Source organism: Chiloscyllium plagiosum, unplaced genomic scaffold (genome assembly GCF_037043375.1).
Source record: "Chiloscyllium plagiosum isolate Xiang-an unplaced genomic scaffold, Cpla_swu_hap1 HiC_scaffold_35, whole genome shotgun sequence".
Taxonomy (NCBI): Eukaryota; Metazoa; Chordata; class Chondrichthyes; order Orectolobiformes; family Hemiscylliidae; genus Chiloscyllium; species Chiloscyllium plagiosum.
Window position 1 is genome coordinate 63,759,236 of NW_028270173.1, and position 20,693 is coordinate 63,779,928.

General features: G+C 42.6%; 1 protein-coding gene across 4 annotated transcripts in view; it reads right to left on the minus strand.

The window, feature by feature from the left end:
* LOC122541612 (uncharacterized) overlaps window positions 1-20,693 on the minus strand; it is a 44,996-nt gene that overhangs the window by 15,783 nt on the left and 8,520 nt on the right. For 2 of the 4 annotated variants that reach the window (XM_043678502.2, XM_043678499.2), the window contains one exon: window positions 15,905-19,243. The exons of 1 other annotated variant lie outside the window; for it this stretch is intronic. In XM_043678502.2, the coding sequence (XP_043534437.2) occupies window positions 19,162-19,243 (82 nt within the window). In that variant the 3' untranslated portion in view covers window positions 15,905-19,161. Of the gene's footprint in view, window positions 1-12,965; window positions 12,985-15,904; window positions 19,244-20,693 lie in introns of those variants that run through there. One more of the 4 variants, XR_015753126.1, reaches the window with a different exon arrangement.

Below are 20,693 nucleotides of genomic sequence, written 5' to 3' on the forward strand. Positions count from 1 at the left end.
AAATCCATGTCCAATTCCATCTAAAAAGGACAAGGTCAGCAGATACATGAGAAGGTCACTAACTGCAAGTTCCCCTTCCAACCACTTGCTCTCTGACTTGGAAATATATCAGCATTCCTTCGCTGTCTCTGGGTTAAAATCCTGGAAATCCCTCCCTAATGACATTGTGGGTTAACCCACAGCAGGTGGATGCCAGCGGCTTAAGAATGCAGCTCACCACAACCTTCTCAGGAGCAACTAGGGACGGCAATAAATGCTGGCCAGCCAGTGATACCTACATCCCACAAATAAAAGAAATAAAAAATAAATTCTTCGTCACTTACTAAAGTGCAGGGATCAGAACTCAACAGTAAATTCTTTGTGAGGACTCATCTATGCAATATATTGATTGAGTATAATCTACCTGCTGGGTGTTCCATACCTGTTTATACAAAGTCCCAATCCTATCTGATGTGTGAACTACAGTCTCAGTATGTGCTGTCACCTTCTAAGATCAAGGGACCTGCAGTTCCCTCTGTGCCTCACATTACTTACAATAGCACGATTATGTCAATATACTTTGCCTGGCTGTTTGGCAAAATGCATCACTTCAAGTCACACAAACTCCATCTGCCTTGAGTCTGCCCATTGCACCAAGTATTTATAGCCAAATGCAGTAATTTGGCATCACCCCATGTGCCGACTCGACCAGCCTGTCTGTATCTGGATGCAATCAAAGGGAGTATCACTCTCCCTGTTTTGCTCATCTCCAAGGGGCAGACTGACATGACATCTCCTTCCATTCAATGACCAATCTGATGCACTGTTTCAAATGTCAAGCTGGTGGCACGGTGGCTCAGTGGTTAGCACTGCTGCCTCACAGCACGAGGGTCCTAGGTTCAATTCCAGCCTTGAGCAACTGTCTGTGTGGAGTTTGCACATTCTCCCTGTGTCTGCGTGGGTTGTTTTCTCCGGGTGCTCCGGTTTCTTCCCACAGTCCAAAGACGTGCAGGTTAGGTGAACTGGCCATTCTAAATTGTCCGTAGTGTTAGGTGCATTAGTCAGAGGGGGTGGGTTACTCTTCGGAGAGCCGAAGGGCCTGTTTCCACACTGTAGGGAATCTAATCTAATTTGTCAGCTTTCAGTCATGAGCAGTCCTGAGCGCCAGGACTCCTATCTCATGCACAGGCTTACTCCTCACCCTCAGGAACTTACCACTTCTGCCAACCGCACTGAGATCCTCTTTGAAGACTTCATATAACCCCAGCTGTGGGAATCACATCAGTGCAACATGCTCACTGAACCTGCACCTCCTCCAGCCATACAAGGTGACCTATAGCCCCAGGGAGCAGAGGCAAAGTGACCTGGACATGGGGCCCTACATCACCACAAGAATCCGAAGGAGACGGTGCACCATGGAGCAAGCTGTCCCTGTTCAGAACACTTACAAAAACAACATTTTTGCTTTGAGACCCTTCCCACATCCCACTTGAGTTATCCTGCTGTTTGCTCACAAGCAACAGCCACTGATGGTGCCTATAGACTCAGTTTTACACTCAACTGCCCTTTCCGTCAACTTAACTCTAGCCTTCTGACTTTCTACATTCACATCCCCAAAAACTACCTGTGGTCATCCAGTGCAGACTCATGAGGACACATAGATTGTAACAGATCTCTGAAGTTGAAACACAATCTTTAGGTCTGATATCTAGGGTCACCAGACCAATAGAGCTCACTCTGAAAGTGTTGAGTGCAAGTGATTAATCCATTTCATCAGGATGAAGGGGATATAAGGCTTGACAATGTAATAAGCCCTCAGAATGTGATACGTTTTGCTTCAATGTTATTCTGGAGAATCTTTATTGCACGTGCAAAATATTCAGGTTCACAGTTTGAAACTTCGTAACACTGACAATTAGATTTACATTTCCTATTTTTAATGACTATCTTTTTAACAAAGTTATGCTCACTGTATAAATCCACCTGGTCAAAACTGAAGCAAATAGTTCTGTCATTTGACTGGCGTTACCTGTGGGTTTACCTTGTGCACAATTTGCTGAGCATGTTCCCATCTTTACAAATATTTTGTTTTTTAAGCATCTAGATGATATTGTGTCTTCTCTTACTCAGATTACTGAAATACATAATTCCGTCTTTTCCCTACATATTTCTCTCCCTTCCAACTCTGACAACTTTGGCTTTCCAGCTCCTCTCCTTTATTCTCAGTGCTGACTGCAAAATCTTTACCTTAGTTTAACATTAACCCTTATCTTTATTTGTTCATGTCATAGAGATGGTGTACTGTTTTTCTTCAATCAGAGGTCTATTGACTGATGTTATAAACGTTCCTCACTGTTTTTGACCTTATTTTCATCAAGATTCCCTCTACTTCTCAAAGCTTGATGAGCTGTAAAATGAATTATATTTTGTCAGGCTGGAGTCACAGTCCCGGAGGCATCTGAGAGTTTGGCTACTGTCAGCAGATCAGGAGTTGTTTACGAAGTATTCAAATCGATAAGTTGATTTTCAAACTGATGTAGGCAAATTGTTAACCCATAATATCCTGACTTCAGTCCACAAGTCGCAAATTACATCGTACCACACAAACACTAAGGAATGACCATATCCAGTAAGATAATCTAATCACCATCCCTTCACATTCAATGGCATTACCATTACTGAATTTCCCCATAATCAAAACCTGGGGTTTGCCATTGACCAGAAATTCACTGGTCTCTCCACATGGACACAGTGCCTAAAAGAGCAGGTCAGAGTCTAGAGATCCTGCAAAAAGTAGCCCACCTCCTGACTCCCCAAAGTCTGTATGTGACTGACAAGATACAAGTCAGGAGTATGATGGAATGTTGCCTAGATGGGTGCAGTTTCAATAACAGAAACAAGATACTGTCCAAGCAGCCTGCTTGATTAACACTACAGCCACATGCATCCTCTTGCTAAACTAACAAGACTCAATAGCAGCAGTGTGTACTATCTACAAGATGCACAACATAAATTCACCAAAGCTCCTTAGATAGCACCTTCCAAAACCACAACCACTTCCATCTTGAAGGCAAGGGTGGCAGATACAAGAGAACACCACAACTTACAATTCCCCTCAAAGCCACTCATCCTGACTAATACTTCACTATGGCTGGGTCAAAATCCAGGGACTCCCTCTCTACTTACAGCATAAGGACTGCAACAGATCAAGGAGGCAGCTTACCACTATCTTCTCGGGGCAACTAGGGACGGGCAATAAACGCAGGCCCACCCTTGAACACACACAAGGGAATAAAAAATTGAACACATTAGAGACATGTGACTATCAGATTAAGAGAAATACAATCTGGAGTTGGCTATTCTCCCCTTCAAGGCTGTGCTAACTTTCAACATGTCAATGAGTGAACTATTTCCTGAACTCCATATTCCAAATTACATTCCTATCTCTCAGCAAACCTTGCAGCAAAATATTAAACACCTCTTCTTGAACACAGTCAGTGTCAGAGCATTCAAACACCTCTGGGTTGAAAGTATTTCAAAGGTTCATCTATTGAACGAATAAATTGCTCACATCTTCATCCTAAAAACCTGACTCTTTATATGAGTGCTATCCCCACCCACAAGCAACACATGTACATGAGCAGGAGACTATATCGTTATTGGCAGAAATGTAATTGAACGTCTTGTGGAAGTGACTGGGTGAGATGAACAGGTGGAGCTGAGTCCACTGTTAGAATCAAAATGTCATTTTTCACTCAATTAGCATAAAAAAAGACAAGGTTAGATAACGCTGAAGAAGTATGGCACAGAGGGAGGCAATGGCGTTGTGATATTATATCTGGACTGTTAATCTCAAAACCCAGCTAATGTTCTGGGCAGCCAGGTTCGAATCATGCCATGGCTGAAGGTGAATTTTCTTTTCAATAAAAGAATGGAAATTAGGAATCTAATGACAACTGTGAATCCATTGTGGATTGTTGGGAAAATCTCATCTGCTTCATCAATGTCCTTTAGGGAAGGAAAGTGCCATCCTTACCTGCTCTGACCTACATGTAACTGCAGACCCACAGCAATGTAGTTTACTCTTAACTGCCCCTGCGATGGACAATAAATACTGGCTCATTCTGAGAATGGATTCAATTAAAAGAGAAAAAAAGACATTTCTCAAAAGAAAATGTAAAATAGCAGACTGAGAATGTAGCGTAAAAAAAGGGAAGAGAAGATGAGGGATGTAGGAGAGAGGTATAATGATAACAGATGCAAAAAAAAGTGATAGAGAGTAAGGGAGTGAACGGGCTGGAGAGGAAGAGAAATTCACACACAGAGTGAGGGATAATGAGGATAGAGACTATCAGAAAGATATTGATCACTGACGTTCAGAAATGAGGGACGTGACACTCACTTTAGAGGACTTGCTTCTCTCCTGGGCTCACTGACGAGAAAACATAACTTTTTTTAATCAATTCTCTCAAATGCACAGACTACATGAAAAGCCCTCACCATTTAACCTGCCAAAATTCAGGGCAAACAATGGATCTGCAGAATTTAACTCTGTTAGCTTCAGGGTTATTCTGGGCCAACGCCCTCATTCTGTAACCTAGAGCCACATTCCCTGAGACAGCTGAGAGCTGAATGGAAATACTCTCAGTGGATCAGTACTTGCACAATTAAAGTGCAAATGTTTCAGATGACTTTGAAAACTGAACGAACAAGTTCAGTTAACTGACCAACGTAATAACACACAAAGCCCAGATGATTCACAGAGTGGGACACATTACAGACAGAAGCACAGAAGATTAAGAGAAATAAAATCTGGAGTTGGTTAAAGCACCTGTCAATCTGATGCTGAAATGACCTCACATCTCTCAATAAACTCAGCTGGAAATCGTGAATTATTTTCTTCTTGAATCTATTCGGTACATGAGCATTCTCAGTCCAAGAGCATTCCAAACTTCAAAACATCTTTTCAGTAAAGAAAAATCTTCTCTTCTAAGGGGCTGCACAGTGGTTCAGCGATTAGCACTGCTGCCTCTCAGCACCCAGGACCTGGATTCAATTCTGATCTTGGGTGACTATGTGTGGAGTTTGCACATCTGCCTATCAAGTCCACACTAATCTTCTGTAAAGCACTGCACTACCCTATACTTGTAACCCTACATTTCCCATTGCTAATCCTGCACATCTTTTGACTTTTGGGAGGAAACTGGAGCACCTGGAGGAAATCTACACAAACACAGGAACAATGTGCAAACTCCACACAAACACCTGAGGATGGAATCAAACTCAGGGTCCTGGTGTTGACAGGCAATAGTGCTAAGCACTATGCCACCCACGGGGATCAAGTATATTTTTTTGTCTTGTTGGTTCCTTCACCCAGTCCACAGCTATGTCCTTTAACACTGGACCAGCTTGATTAGTAGTGCTGCTGCTGAGCCACTCGGTGGCAGACTTTGAAGCCCCCAATCCAGAGTACATTTTGTGTCCAAGCCACCCTCAGTGCTTCCTCCAAGTGTTGGCCAACATGGAGCAGTACTGATTCATCAGCTGAAGGAGGATGGTATGTGCTAATTAGCAGGAGGTTATGTTGCCTATAACGTTTGGAGTCAATGCTGAGGACTCTGAGGGCAAATCCCTCCCAATTGTATAGCACTGCTGCTACCCCTGCTGGATCCGTCCTGCTGGTTGGACAGGGCATATCAGTGATGGTGATGTCTGGGGCATTTTCTGTAAGGTATGATTCTTAGTATGACTATATCAGGCTTTTGCTTGATGAGTCTGTAAGGCAGTTCTCCCAACTGTAGCACGAGTGAGTAAAGTTGAATTTGCAAAGTTGACAGTGCTGTTTCTGCCACTCTTATTTCTGGTGTCTAGATTGCTGCTGGGTAGTGCATACTGTTTCATTTCCTTCCTGAAAATTTGTAAAGATCTGATAGCACTGAGTATGTTTGTCAGGCCATTTTGGAGGAAACCACATTGTTATGGATCTGGAATCACAAGTTGCTCTGACCAGGTGAGGAAGGCAGATTTTCTTCCCTGAAGGAAATAAGTGATCCAGATGAATTTTTATAATAACTACTAATGGTTCATGCTCACAGTGGACTAGTTTTTAATTCCAGACTTATTAATTTAATTCCACTTTTTTTTGACAGGGATCTGTACTCTCTGGACTTGCCCATGAGAAGAAATAGTTTCCATCAATCAATTCTGTCTGATGATTTTCCTACTTTTAACCTGTAGTAAAGCTGACACTTGCAACAAAGCCTCAGAATTCAAGTTTTAGGACTTAGTGCCTTTTCCTGCCTACTCCCTGTAACCCCTGCATAGTCCTTTTTCAAATAATAAGTCTGTGATTCTTTGGAGAAAAATAAAACACTGTAGATAGTGCAAGTCTGAAACAACCACAGCATGCTAGAGACACCTTGCATCTGTGGAGGGGGTGGGAGAAAGAAAAGGGGCAGCACGATGACCCAGTGGTTAGCACTGCTACCTCACAGTGTCAGGGACCCAGGTTTGATTCCAGCCTTGGGCTACTAACTGTATGGAGTTTGCACATTCTCTATTTGTCTGCATGGGTTTGCTCTAGGTGCTCTGGTTTCCTTCCACTGTCAAAGATGTGCAAATTAGGTGAATTGGCCATGTTAAACTGCCCATAATGTTCAGGGATGTATAGGCTAGGTGTTAGTCAGGGGTAAATGTCAAGTAATACGGGAATGGGTCTGGGATGGACACTCTTCGGAGGGTCAGTGTGCACTTTTTGGCCTGTTTCCACACTGCAGGGATTCTAATTCTAATTCTTAAACTTTGTTGCTTCACACTGGGTTTAATTTGTTTTAAACTTGACAATTACATTTACATTTCCTGCATTCCTGGTATTTTACTCTTTTTATATGCTGTCCATTGATCACTTACATTTACATATCCTCCACTGTTGCTCCAGCTCTACTTCTGACAATGTTCCCTTTCTGTTCCAAAAGCCAATGGGCTATGCAATACCTTCTTTCCTTGCCACACAACGTGGCTGAACAGGATCCCTGAAGCACTTGTGAGCTCAATGGCAAATCTCTCAGCAGATCACCATTTATTTGTGAATTATTCAAATATGATGACTTCAGAATCTGATAGTACCAACTCAGAGACAGTTAACCCCTTAGAGTAAGAAAAGGCCCAGGAGATGAATAGTAACTCATTCTGTTCTTAGAATATAGAATATTACAGCGCAGTACAGGTCTTCGGCCCTTGATGTTGCGCCAACCTGTGAATCCAATCAGAAGCCCATCTATCCTAAACTATTCCATTTCATCCATATGTTTATCCAATTACCATTTAAATGCCCTTAAAATTGCCGAGTATCCTACTGTTGCAGGCAGGGCATCCTACGCCCCTACTACTCTAAGTAAAGAAACTACCTCTGACATCTGTCCTATAGCTATGACCCTTCAATTTAAAGCTATATCCCCTCATGCTCGCCATCACCATCCAAGGAAAAAGGCTCTCACTGTCCACCCTATCTAACCCTCTGATTAATTTGTGTCTTAAATAAATCAACTCTCAACCTTCTTCTAACGAAAACAGCCACAAGTCCCTCAGCTTTTCCTCCTAAGACCTTCCCTCCTTACCAGGCAAAATCCTAATAAATCTCCTCTGAATCTTTCCAAAGCTTCCACATCCTTCCTAAAATGTGGTGACCAGAACTGTGCACAATACTCCAAGTGCGGCCGCACCAGAGTTTTGTACAGCTGCAACACGACCTCATGGCTCTGAAACTCAATCCCTCGATCAATAAAAGCTAAAACACCATAAGCCTTCTTAACAACTCTATCAACCTGGGTGGCAACTTTCAGGGATCTATGTACATGGACACAGAAATCTCTGCTCATCTGCACTACTAAGAATCTTACTATTAGCCCAGTTCTCTTTATTCCTGTTGCTCCTTCCAAAGTGAATCACCTCACACTTTTCTGCTTTAAACTTGATTTGCCACCTCTCAGTCCAGCTCTGCAGCTTATCTTATGTCCCTCTGTAACCTGCAACATCCTTCAGTACTATCCACAACACTACTGACGTTACTATCATCCACAAACTTACTGACTTATCCTTCTACACCCTTATGAAGCTCATTTCAGAAAATGACATACAGCAGTGGATTCAAAACAGATCCTTGCGGTACACCACTAATAACTGAACTCCAGGATGAACTTTTCCCATCAACCACCACCCTCTGTCTTCTTTTAGCAAGTCAATTTCTGACCCAAACCACCAAATCACTCTCAATCCCATGCCTGCGTATTTTGAGTAATAGCCGACCATGGGGAACCTTATCAACTGCCTTACTGAAATCCATATACACCACATCAACTGCTTCACTCTCATCCATCTCAAAGAGCTCAATAAGGTTTGAGAGGCACAGCCGACCCTTCACAATATTATGTCCACTATCCCTAATCAACATATTCCTTTCTCGACGATTATAAATCCTATTTCTTATAACCTTTTCCAACACTTTACCCCAACCAAAGTAAGGCTCACTGGTCTATAATTATCAGATTTGTCTCTACTTCCCTTCTTGAACATGGAGATAACATTTGCTATCCTCCAGTCTTCTGGCACTATTCCTGTAGACAATGATAACAAAGATCAAAGCCAAAGGCTCTACAATCTCCTCCCTGGCTTCCAGAGAATCCTAGGATAAATCCCATCTGGCCCAGGGGACTTATCTATTTTCACACTTTCCAGAATTGCTAACACCTCCTTGTGAATGTCAATCCCATCTATTCTAGTAGCCTGTATCTCTGTATCCTCCTCGACAACATTGCCTTTTTCCAGTGTGAATACTGATGAAAAATGTTCATTTAGTGCTTCCCGTCTCCTCAGACTCCACGCACAACTTCCCACTACTGTCCTTGATTGGCCCTAATCTTTCTCTCGTCATTATTTTATTCCTGACATACCTATAGAAAGCTTGAGGGTTTTCCCTGATCTTATCTGCCAATGACTTCTCAAATCGTCTTCTAGCTCTTCTTAGCTCTCCCTTTGGGTCTTTCCTGGCTAACTTGTAACTCTCAAGCACCCTAACTAAGTCTTCACATTATGTCCTAACATCAGCCTTCTTCTTCTTCTTGAGAAGAAATTAAACTTCTTTCGTAAACCACAACTCTCACGTTCCACCACTTCCACCCTGCCTGACAGGTACGCACTTAGCAATAACACACAGTAGCTGTTCCTTGAATAAGTTCCACATTTCAATTGTGCCCATCCCCATCCCACGCATCCTAAATCTGGCCTAATCACATCCATAATTGCCTTTCCCCCACCAATAACTTTTGCCCTGCTTTATACATCTATCCCTTTCCATTACTAAGGAAAACATAACCGAATTGTGGTCACTATCATCAAAGTGCTTACCTACCTCCAAATCTAACACCAGGCCAGGTTCAGGACCCAGAACCAAAATCCAATATGGCCTCACCCCTAATTGGCCTGAATACATACTGTGTCAGGAAACAATCAGGCACATATTGGACAAAAACTGACCCATTTAAAGTAGTTGAACTATCGTATTTCCAGTCAATATTTGGAAAATTAAAGTCCCCAAAACAACTACCCTGTTACTCTCACTCATATGCAGAATTATCTTTGCTATCTTTTCCTCTACATCTCTGGAACTATTCGGAGGCCTTTAGAAAACTCCCAACAGGGTGACCTCTCCTTTCCTGTTTCTATTCTCAGCCCAGACTAACTCAGTATGAGAGTCCTCAAATGTCCCTGACTAACTCCCCCTCTTTTACCAACTTTTCTGCTCTTACTGAAACATCAAAATCCCGGAACCTGCAACAACCATTCCTGTCCCTGCTCTACCAGTTTCTCCAATATGGCCACAATATCGTAGTCCCAGGTACCAATCCATGCTGCAAGTTCACCCACCTTATTCCGGATGCTCCTGGGGTTGAAACCACTGTAAAACCACCTTTCTGCTTGCCAGTGAACTCTTGCAACCATGAAACCTCATTTCTGACTTCACTACTCTCAACCTCCATTCTCAACTTCCTGCACACTGGAACTACAATTTAGGTTCCCATCCCCTTGCTGAATGAGTTTAAAGCCTCCTGAACAGTATCACCCCCCCGCCTCCCCCACCAGGATACTGGTACCCCTCTAGTTCAGGTGTAGACCATCCTATTTGTAGAGGTCCCACCTACCCCAGAATGAACCCCAATTATTCAGATATTCGAAACCCTCCCTCCTGCACCATCCCTGTAGCCACGTGTTCAACTCCTAGCTTCGCTAGCACGTGACATGGGCAACAAACCAGTGATAACAAGTCTACTTGTTCTAGCACTAAGTTTCCACCCTTGCTCCTGAATTTCTGCCTTAAATGCCCAACCCTTTTCCTACCTATGTCTTTCATATCTATGTGGACCGCGACTTGGGGCTGCTCTCCCTCAAGGATCCTGAAAGCACGATCAGAGACATCACAAACCCTGGCACCTGTGAGGCAACACACTAACCGTGAGTCTTTCTCGTTCCCACAGAACCTCCTGTCTGTCCCCCTAACTACGGAGTCCCCAGTGACTAATGCTCTGCTTCCCGGCCCCCTTCCTTTCTTGAGCAACAGGGACAGACTCCACGTCAGAGACCTGTACCCAATTGCTTACCCCAGTAAGTCAACCCCCCCAACAGTATCCAGAATGGTATACTTGTCGTTAAGGGAAACAGCCACAAGGGATCCCTGCACTGTCTACCGGTTCCATCCCCCGACTGTAACCCATTTGCAGCTTTCTTTTGCCTGGGGTGAGACTACCTCCCTGTAACTCCTCTTAATAACCCCCTCCGCCTCCCGAACGATCCGAAGTTCATCCAACTCCAGCTCCACTTCGCGAATGCGGTTTTCGAGGAGCTGGAGTTGGGTGCACTTCCCACAGATGCAGCCAGCAGGGACACTAGTGGCGATGCTTACCTCCCAAACTCAGCAGATGGAACATTCAACTGCCCTGCCATTTCCACTGTTCTAAATTCCTAAAGAGACTGTAGAAAAATAAAGAATAAAAGAAAAAACTAGTTACCTTACTGGGTCCACTGCTGTTCGCCATTTTTATAAACGACCTGGATGAGGGCGTAGAAGGGTGGGTTAGTAAATTTGCAGATGACACTAAGGTCGGTGGAGTTGTCGATAGTGACCAAGGATGTTGTAGGTTACAGAGAGACATAGATAAGCTGCAGAGCTGGGCTGAGAGGTGACAAACGGAGTTTAATGTGGAAAAGTGAGAGGTGATTCACTTTGGAAGGAGCAACAGGAATGCAGAGTAATGGGCTAATGGTAAGATTCTTGGTAGTGTAGATGAGCAGAGAGATCTCGGTGTCTCAAAGTACACGGATCCTTGAAAGTTGCCACCCAGGTTGAAAGGGTTGTTAAGAAGGCATACAGTGTTTTTGCTTTTATTAATAGAGGGATCGAGTTCCGGAACGATGAGGTTATGCTACAGCTGTACAAAACTCTGGTGCAGCCGCACTTGGAGTATTGTGTACAGTTTTGGTCACTGCATTATAAGAAGGATGTGGAAGCTTTGGAAAGGGTGCAGAGGAGATTTACTAGGATGTTGCCTAAGGTATGGAGGGAAGGTCTTACAAGGAAAGGCTGAGGGACTTGAGGCTGTTTTTGTTAGAGAGAAGAAGGTTGAGAGGGGACTTAATAGAGACATATAAGATAATCAGAGGATTAGATAGAGTGGACAGGGAGAGCCTTTTTCCAAGTATGGTGATGGCAAGCATGAGGGGGCATAGCTTTAAATTGAGGGGTGATAGATGTAGGACAGATGTCAGAGGTAGCAAGGGTATGGAATGCTTTGCCTGCAACGGTAGTAGATTCGCCAACTTCAAGTACATTTAAGTTGTCATTGGACAAGCATATGGGTGTACATGGAATAGTGTAAGTTAGATGGGCTTCAGATTGGTATGACAGGTTGGCGCAACATCGAGGGCCTGTACTGCGCTGTAATGTTCTATGTTACTTAACTGACACACAGAACCTTTTCTTGGTTAGAGGAGGAGGATGAGTGGGAGACACTACCTGAGTAGTGGTTCAGGTAATGCAACCATGCAAATGTATTATTTATTCAGCAGTCCCATGTCCACTCCTGCTGTTCATGAGGCAAGTTAATATACTTTTAAACTTGCCTTCTTGGCAGGGCCTTGGTACTCACACAAGTACACAACACGGTCACATTTGGGGAGCCCAGAAACTACTGTCTTCAACAGGGTAGCTCACGCCACAAACAATCTTGAATAGGTTTAGGATTATCATTTGAGTGAGGAAATATTTTCTCATCCTAGTCTTAAATGGGTGAACTTATGGATTTGTTATTCACTCATTGATATCTCTGCCTGGACCAACACTTGCTGCCCATCCCTCATTGCCTTGGGGGTGGTGGTGTGAGCTATTCTGTTGAAGGCGGTAGTTTCTGGGGTTCCCAAACGTGGCCGTGTATGTGTACTTGAGTGTGAGGCAAAGTGCGTGTAGGCACGTAAGCAAGAGACTGAGGGTGTAGTGTGTATGGATATGAGAGTGTGTGTATGTTTGAGTGCCATACACAGAGTGGGTGAATAGAAGTGATTGAATGCATGTCTGTGAAGGAGAGTGCATGTTTCAGAGTGTTCCGTATATGCATGAGTGAGTGTGTGAGCAACTGAGAGATATCGGAGTGTGAGAGTCAATGAGTGAGCGTGAATGAGTTTGTATGAGAAGTTGAGAGAGCATATAAGAGAGCTTGTGCGTATGAACGTGAGTGTCGGAGAGAAAGACATGGAGTGAGTAGATTAGAGTGAGTAGGTGTGCATGTGACAGAGGCACTGTATGTGTGTGTGGGAAAGAGACAGAGAGACAGTGCAAGAGAGAGCACGGGAGACCGAGCGAGAGATACCATGGACGTTCAAAGGATTAGATGATGGAGAGTATTACCATGTGGTAGGTCGCAGTCATCACCAATGCATCAGGAATACGAGTTTCTGCCACTGTTGGTCCAAGGAGAAGGTAAAGAGAAATGGGTGAGGTAACCAGGACATTGTGGATTGAGGATCTATTGAGTTGAATTTCCCTCTGCAAAACTGCCAGTTGTTTCAACTAATACAAATCACCAAAACCAATTTTCACAATCAATCAGTCATTATTTCCAGAAACTTCTGCAACCTTCTTCAGAAGAGTCATGGTGAAGTTACTCTTTCCTGTGACCAATTCATACAGAACAGCAGTTGGAGAAACAAACAGGATGTGAACAACATCCCCAGAGCAGTACGGTACAGCCACTGCAGAATCTGACATATTGTGAACAGCACCCCCAAAGGGCGAGAATACAGATGGTGCCCGAGTTGACAGAATATACAGTCAGAGAGATGTACAGCACGGGAACAGATCCTTCAGTCCACTTCGCTCATGCCAACCAGATATCCTAACCTAATCTAGTCTCATTTGCCAGTGCTTGGCCCATATCCCTCTAAACCCTTTCTATCCATATACCCATCCCAGATGCCTTTTAAATGTTACAATTGTGCCAGCCTCCACCACTTCCTCTGGCACCTTATTCCAGACATGCATCACCCTCTGCGTGAAAAAGTTGCCCCTTTGATCCCTTATAAATATTTCCCCTCTCACCCTAAACCAATCCCCTCTAGTTCTGGACTCCCTCACCCCAGGGAAAAGATTTTGTTTGTTTATTCTATTCGTGCCCCTCATAATTTTATAAACCTCTAAGGTCACCCCTCAGCCTCCAACACTCTAGGGAAAACAGCCAATTCAGCCTCTCCCTACAGCTCAAATCCTCCACCTTATCAAAATCCTCAAATTTTTTCTGAACTCTTTCAGGTTTCACAAAATCCTTCCTTTTACAATATTCCAATAGTGGCCTAACTAATGCCCTGTACAGCCACATGACCTCCGAACTCCTATATACAATGCTCTGACTAATGGAGGGAAGCATACTAAATGCCATCTTCACTATCCTATCTACTTGAGACTGCTCTTTCAAGGAACTATGAATCTACATTCCAAGGTCTCTGTTCAGCAACAGTCCCGAGGACCTTACCATTAAGTGTATAAGTCCTGCCCTGATTTGCCTTTCCAAAATGGAGCACTCACAATTATCTAAATAAAACTTCATCTGCCACTCGTCAGCCCATTGCCTCATCTGATCAAGATTCCATTTTACTCTGAGGTAACCTTCTTTGCTGTCCACTACACCTCCAATTTGGGTGTCATTTACAAACTTACTAACTATGCCTCCTATGTTCACATCCAAATCATGTATATAAATGAAAAGTAGTGGACCCATTACCAATCTTTGTGGAATACTGCTGGTCACAGGACTCCAGCCTGAAAAACAACCTTCACCACCACCCTCTGTCCCCTATCTTCAAGCCATTTCTGCATCCAAATGACTAGTTCTCCCTGTATTCCATGAGAACCATTCTTGCTAACCAGTCTACCATGAGGAACTTTGTTGAAAGCTTTACTGAAGTCCATATAGATCACGTCCACCGCTCCGCCCTCATCAATCCTCTTTGTTACCCAATCAAGTTCATGAGACATTTCTCGTGCACAAAACCATGCTGACTATCCCTAATCACTCCGTGCTTTTTCAAATACATGTATATCCTGTCGCTAAGGATTCTCTCCAACAGGTTTCCCACCACCAATGTCAGGCTCACGCATCTATAGTGCCCTGGCTTTTCCGTACCAATTTTCTTAAATAGTGGCACGTTAGCTAACCTCCAGTCTTCTGGCACCTCACCTATGACTATCAATGATACAAATTTCTCAGCATGAGGCACAGCAATCACTTCCATAGCTTCCCACAGAGTTCTAGGATACACCTGATCAGGTCCTGGGGATTTGTCCACATTTATGCATTTCAAGACATCCAACACCACCTCTTCTCTAATATGGACATTCTTCAAGATGTCTTGATATAGAAACCTGGCTGTTTGTGCTACATTCCCCTGAGACTCCAACACCCCCTACATTTTCCAATACAGCATAGTCGTTTGAGATGGGGATAGCCACTGCACTACCTGCTTACTTCTCCTACCTTTCCTGGAGTTACCCATCAACCTAACTGGATCTGCGGTTTTTCTCCCTTCCCATAACTGTCATCCATCACACCCCATAGTTCTTGTAAATTCCTCACTGCCTCTAACTGCTGCTCCAACTGTTCCATGTGATCCGGCAGGATTCACAAACAAACACACTTCTGGCAGACAGACTGATGGCCGTAAGTAATCCATATAGAAACATGTCTTAGAGTGAAGAACGAAGCAGAGACTCTATGAATCATGGATAAGAAAAGCTCACTTTTGTGGGACAAGGTGAGTTGCAATGCTTGGACAGTACTGAGCAACCATTCACCATGCCCATAATATTAACAAAGCAGTAACCACCTACATTCTTATAACACCTGTAAATCAGTAAGATGCCTCAGGTAGTTAACTGGAGCATCGTGAAACAAAAACACTGATACCCAATCACGTAAGGAGATATTAAGTCAGATAACTAAAAGCACACTAGTTATGAAGACCAACAGTTAACTGACACACTTTGTTAAATTTAAACTAGGCAGTTTGACTCTTTGTTTGCAAAGGCATTGCCAAGAAATTAACCAGAGAATTTGTGTCACCAATTCTGTTGCGTTGAAGCAGGGCTGCAGTCTGTGTACACACTCCTGTTGTGTGTGTGAATACATGCAACTGTACATGTACTTTTAAAAACACGCACATGCACCGCCATTGTGTTAGGCCTGTGTTATCCCAACTGGGATACTGTGATGGAAATCAAGCTGTGAATTCCTGGAGCTGTCCCAGAAGTTAAATATTTGAAAAGTTACACAGGATTCCCCAATGTATTTGTCTTTTATACCATGGTTGACAGAAAACACAGACCAGGTTTCTGCATGTAACAAGAATTAGAATTTATTACAAATAAATAGAATCTATCTGCAGATACTGCATTATGAACTGTCAACAAATAACTAATATTGTTAAAATTCTATCCCTTTTCTCCAGTAACTCTCCTACACACACCCACCCCAAAAAAAAGGTTATGGTTGGAGGTAAAGATGGCAAAAACAGTTCAATGGCCCCTATCCCCAGAGTTCACTGTATTGATCCTCTCAGTTTGTTAGGACACTGTTCCTTGAACTACATTCTCCAGGGTTTTTCACTCACTAGCACAGGGCAGCTGGTTCAAAACTTGAAAGGTCTCTTACTTACTTAAAGGGTACACAGTGAAAGTCTTTTTCTTCGGATGATGTCAGCTTGTACAAGGGGAGGTAACTACAAATTAAAGGGTAATAGATTTAAGACAGATGTCAGAGGCAGGTTCTTTACTCAGAGAGTGGTAAGGGCGTGGAATGCCCTGCCTGCCAATGTAGTTAACCCCGCCACATTCGGGAAACATAAACAATCCTTGGATAAGCACTTGGATGATGATGGGATAGTGTAGGGGGATGGGCTTAGATTAGTTCACAGGTCGGCACAAGATTGAGTGCCGAAGGATCTGTTCTGCACTGTATTCTTCTAGGCTCTAAATCTACAGCTTGAAGCAACTGACAAGAGAAAAATAAATTGATTCTCTTTAACCGGCTTGAAATGGTCTTTCCCACAGAGTAAAGAGATAGTGTCTTTCTTTATCAGAGATCTAATGGCTTTTCCCAAAATGCACACACCCATCGTCTGTTCAGCTCCCTGGGAGCCAATCACATAGTTGTTGGCAGGCAGAAGGTCATTGCCATGGGACTAGCCCAGAAACCAATCAGCTATTTGTTGTCGACTAAATCTCCATTTGTACACAGCCCCCAGTTGATCAGTAACTGGAATTCTCCCACTGAACGAGCAAACATTGAGTCAGCAACACTTACAATTTGAGAGTCAAGTTATTTGCTCTTAAAAAATGCTGTCGCCCTTCCACAATCCTTGGATTTTAAACCAGTCCCTTTCCCATTTCAATACACAATCAAAAATACAAAAAAAAAGTCTTTAAATTTGTTTTACTATCAATGTAGGTCAGTGAGCACATGGATAAGGGAAAACAGAACTTGTTGCAATACAGGGATATTAAGAGCGAATGTCCCTTAAGTAAAGAGGAATTAGAGGATTATTTTAAAAAGAGATTAACAAACCTAAATGAAAAGAATAATTTAAGGGGTTTTGCTAAATATAAAAGCCAAGGTGAGGGATCCTTAGGTGGTGCTCTGACGGGCCCAGTGACGGTGGAAGACATGGATCTAGCCGTAAAGGCAATGGACGTGAAAACCGCTGCTGGGCCTGATAGGGTAACGCTGAGGGAAATAATTAAAGTATTGGATAAGGATAATTCATTACTTCCTAGACTATACACCATTTGGATAAAAACTGGTAAAATTCCAGATCAGTTAAAAATAAGTAGAACGGTCTTGATCCCCAAAGTGAGCAACGAAGAAGAGTTAAAAGATATAAATAATTGGAGGCTGATTACAATAGGGCCAATTATGCTCAGGATTTTTACTAAAATTTTTACTAAAAGCGAATAGGTTAAGTAAAGCGATAAATCTGAATAAACGGCAGAAAGGATTTATGACCGGTGTAGCAGGATGTGAAGAGAATATAAAAATCCTGGAAAACATTATGAACGGTGCTAAAAAAAACAAAAGAAATTTAGCAGTAGTTTTTGTAGACTTAGCAAAAGCTTTTGACACAGTAGGTCATAAACTAATAATAGCATTGAAAAGACTCCAGCTCACGTCAATATTTATTAAATTAATTACAAGTCTATATGAGAACAATTTTACTCAGGTGGAAGGTTTTAAATGTAAAACCGGAAACATTGAGAATTTAAGAGGTGTAAAGCAAGGTGATGCATTGTCACCGATTCTTTTCAATATTGTAATGGACCCATTAATTAGTACCATCGAGGAGAAGTGAAAGGGTATATTTTTAGGATTAGATGGGAATAGCTGTCACTGCGTAACGTTAGCGTTTGCAGATGATATAGCTCTAATTAGTCAATCTTATGAGGGTATGGTTTACAACCTAAAATTGGTCAAAACGTTTTGTAATAATACAGGAATGGAAGTGAATATTAAGAAAACTAAAGGATTTTACTTTACTTGTAGGAGCAAGACATTTGTATTCAACGATAAAACAAATTAGAAGTTAAATGAGGGGATTATACAGTTCATTGAACCTGGAAACACGGATAAATATTTGGGAGCTAAAATAGATCCGTGGATAGGAGTAAATAAAGCAGATTGGGAGATCCAATTGGATGTATGGATAGGGAACTTAAAAAGATCTCCCCTAAAACCGGTGCAAAAAATAGAACTTTTAAAAACATATTTTATTCCTAGGCTATATTATTATCTAGTTTTATCAGAGGTTTCTATTAATTATCTTAACAAACTAGACAATATTATTAAAAGCGCGGCGAAAGAGATTTTACACCTTCCGCAATCCATCACTGATGGAGTGCTTTATGCTAAATCCTGTGATGGTGGCCTGGCGTTAAATAGACTGTCAACATTCATCCCTATTTCAATTATGCGGAAATATGGAACGCTACATAAATCCGACGACAAAATATTACACGTTTCATTTCGGTTTGAGGGTGATAGTGTGGCGGAGAGAATGCACAAACTGAGCAAATTAAGGGTTATGGAAAAGATTTGGAATCCAAACATTAATCGATAATCGGATGAAGCAGATACCATCATAGAAGATAGTGAAGACGGGAGGGAGGAGTTTGCGAGTACCAACTATGCGAACTGGAGATCGATGGAGGTACAGCGATGGATGGCCCTCCCCTGTCAAGGGGCAGATGTCCACTACTATAAGAATGATAGTGTATCAAATAACTGGTTGACAAAATTACATTTTATGAAGACGGCAAAAGTTATTAATTTGACTTTATTACGAACAAATTTATTTCCAACGCAGGCGTCTTTGTCTTATGGCAGGCCCTTTAATAGTAAGAATTGCAGAAGATGTGATGACATTTCGGAAACTTTCGCGCATATTTCTGGATGGTGCCCATATGTCAAGAAAATGAGAGTTAAAAGGCACAATAGGTTAGCAGAAGAACTAGTTTGGTTCATTAGGAAAAAAGGGTGGATAACATACATAGAGCCTCGAATTAAAGATGTATCCGGAAAACTCTGAATTGCGGACCTAATCTTTAAGAAGGAACAGCAAATCGTGGTGGTGGACGTGACAGTCAGAACGGACCTTCAGATAAACTCCCTCGAATCGGCTTGGGAGGAAAAGATAAAGAAAATCAACATTTAGGTAAAGAGATACTGGACCTCGTCGGTGGAGGAAAGATATCTTTTAATAGGTTTGTGATAGGAGCTCGAGGGAAGTGGTTTGAGAAGAATTCGGAGTTGATGAAAGCCTTCGGGATTGTGAAATTTAAAACATTTTCACAAAATATCACAAACCTAACTTTATCTTTGACCTCTGATCGACGCATCTTTTAAATAGTTTAAATAGCATTATTTTAAATATTTTATATATTTTAATAGTTTTAACAGTATTTTAAATAGTTTTAAATAGTTTGATTTTAATTTAGACTTAAATTTTAAGATTTTATTAATAAAAGTGTATTGTTTTAGATCACACAGGTTAATTGGTGGTGGGTAATTTTAGGTGGTAAGAATTAAAGTGCACGCTACACGCAACAAGGGATGAGTGGTAACTAAGTCCAACGGTTGATAACCTTAGCTCATCCCTCGCCTCGCTGAAACTGCTTCACAATGTCTTCTTAACTTTTTTATTTTTCTTTTACCGTCCCCTTCAGATCTTCCGGCTGTGGTTTAGCTGGATAGGGGTATTTCATTCGTCGATGAGCGACGTTAAAATCTCGAAAAGGACACGATCCATCGCGTATGATGAGTGCATCAAATAGCCAAATGCCTGGTCATCTAATTAGTGATGCGCATGAACGGATGAACGAGATTCCCACTGTCCCTACCTACTATCTAGCGAAACCACAGCCAAGGGAACGGGCTTGGTAGAATTAGCGGGGAAAGAAGACCCTGTTGAGCTTGACTCTAGTCTGGCACTGTGAAGAGACATGAGAGGTGTAGAATAAGTGGGAGGTTTTGGCCACCGGTGAAATACCACTACTCTTATCGTTTTTTCACTTACCTGGTGTGGCGGGGAGGCGAGCCCTGAGGGGCTCTCGCTTCTGGTCGGAAGCCCGGGCGCGACCCGCTCCGGGGACAGTGGCAGGTGGGGAGTTTGACTGGGGCGGTACACCTGTCACACCGCAACGCAGGTGTCCTAAGGCAAACTCAGGGAGGACAGAAACCTCCCATGGAGCAGAAGGGCAAAAGCTCGCTTGATCTTGATTTTCAGTACGAGTACAGACCGTGAAAGCGGGGCCTCACGATCCTTCTGACCTTTTGGGTTTTAAGCAGGAGGTGTCAGAATCTTGCATGGCTTTGGAGTTTGTTGAGGGTAGAATTGGAGAGGTTAGTCAGGAGAATGTAGAAAAACTAGGCAAAAGTGAGGACTGCAGATGCTGGAAACCAGAGTTTAGATCACAGTGGTGCTGGAAAAGCACAGCAGGTCAGGCAGCATCCGAGGAGCAGGAAAATCGACGTTTTGGGCAAAAACCCTTCATCAGGAATAGACTCCAGTTCAAACCCTCCAATCCCTGCAACATCTTTGTAAATATTTTCTGAAAACTTTCAAATTTA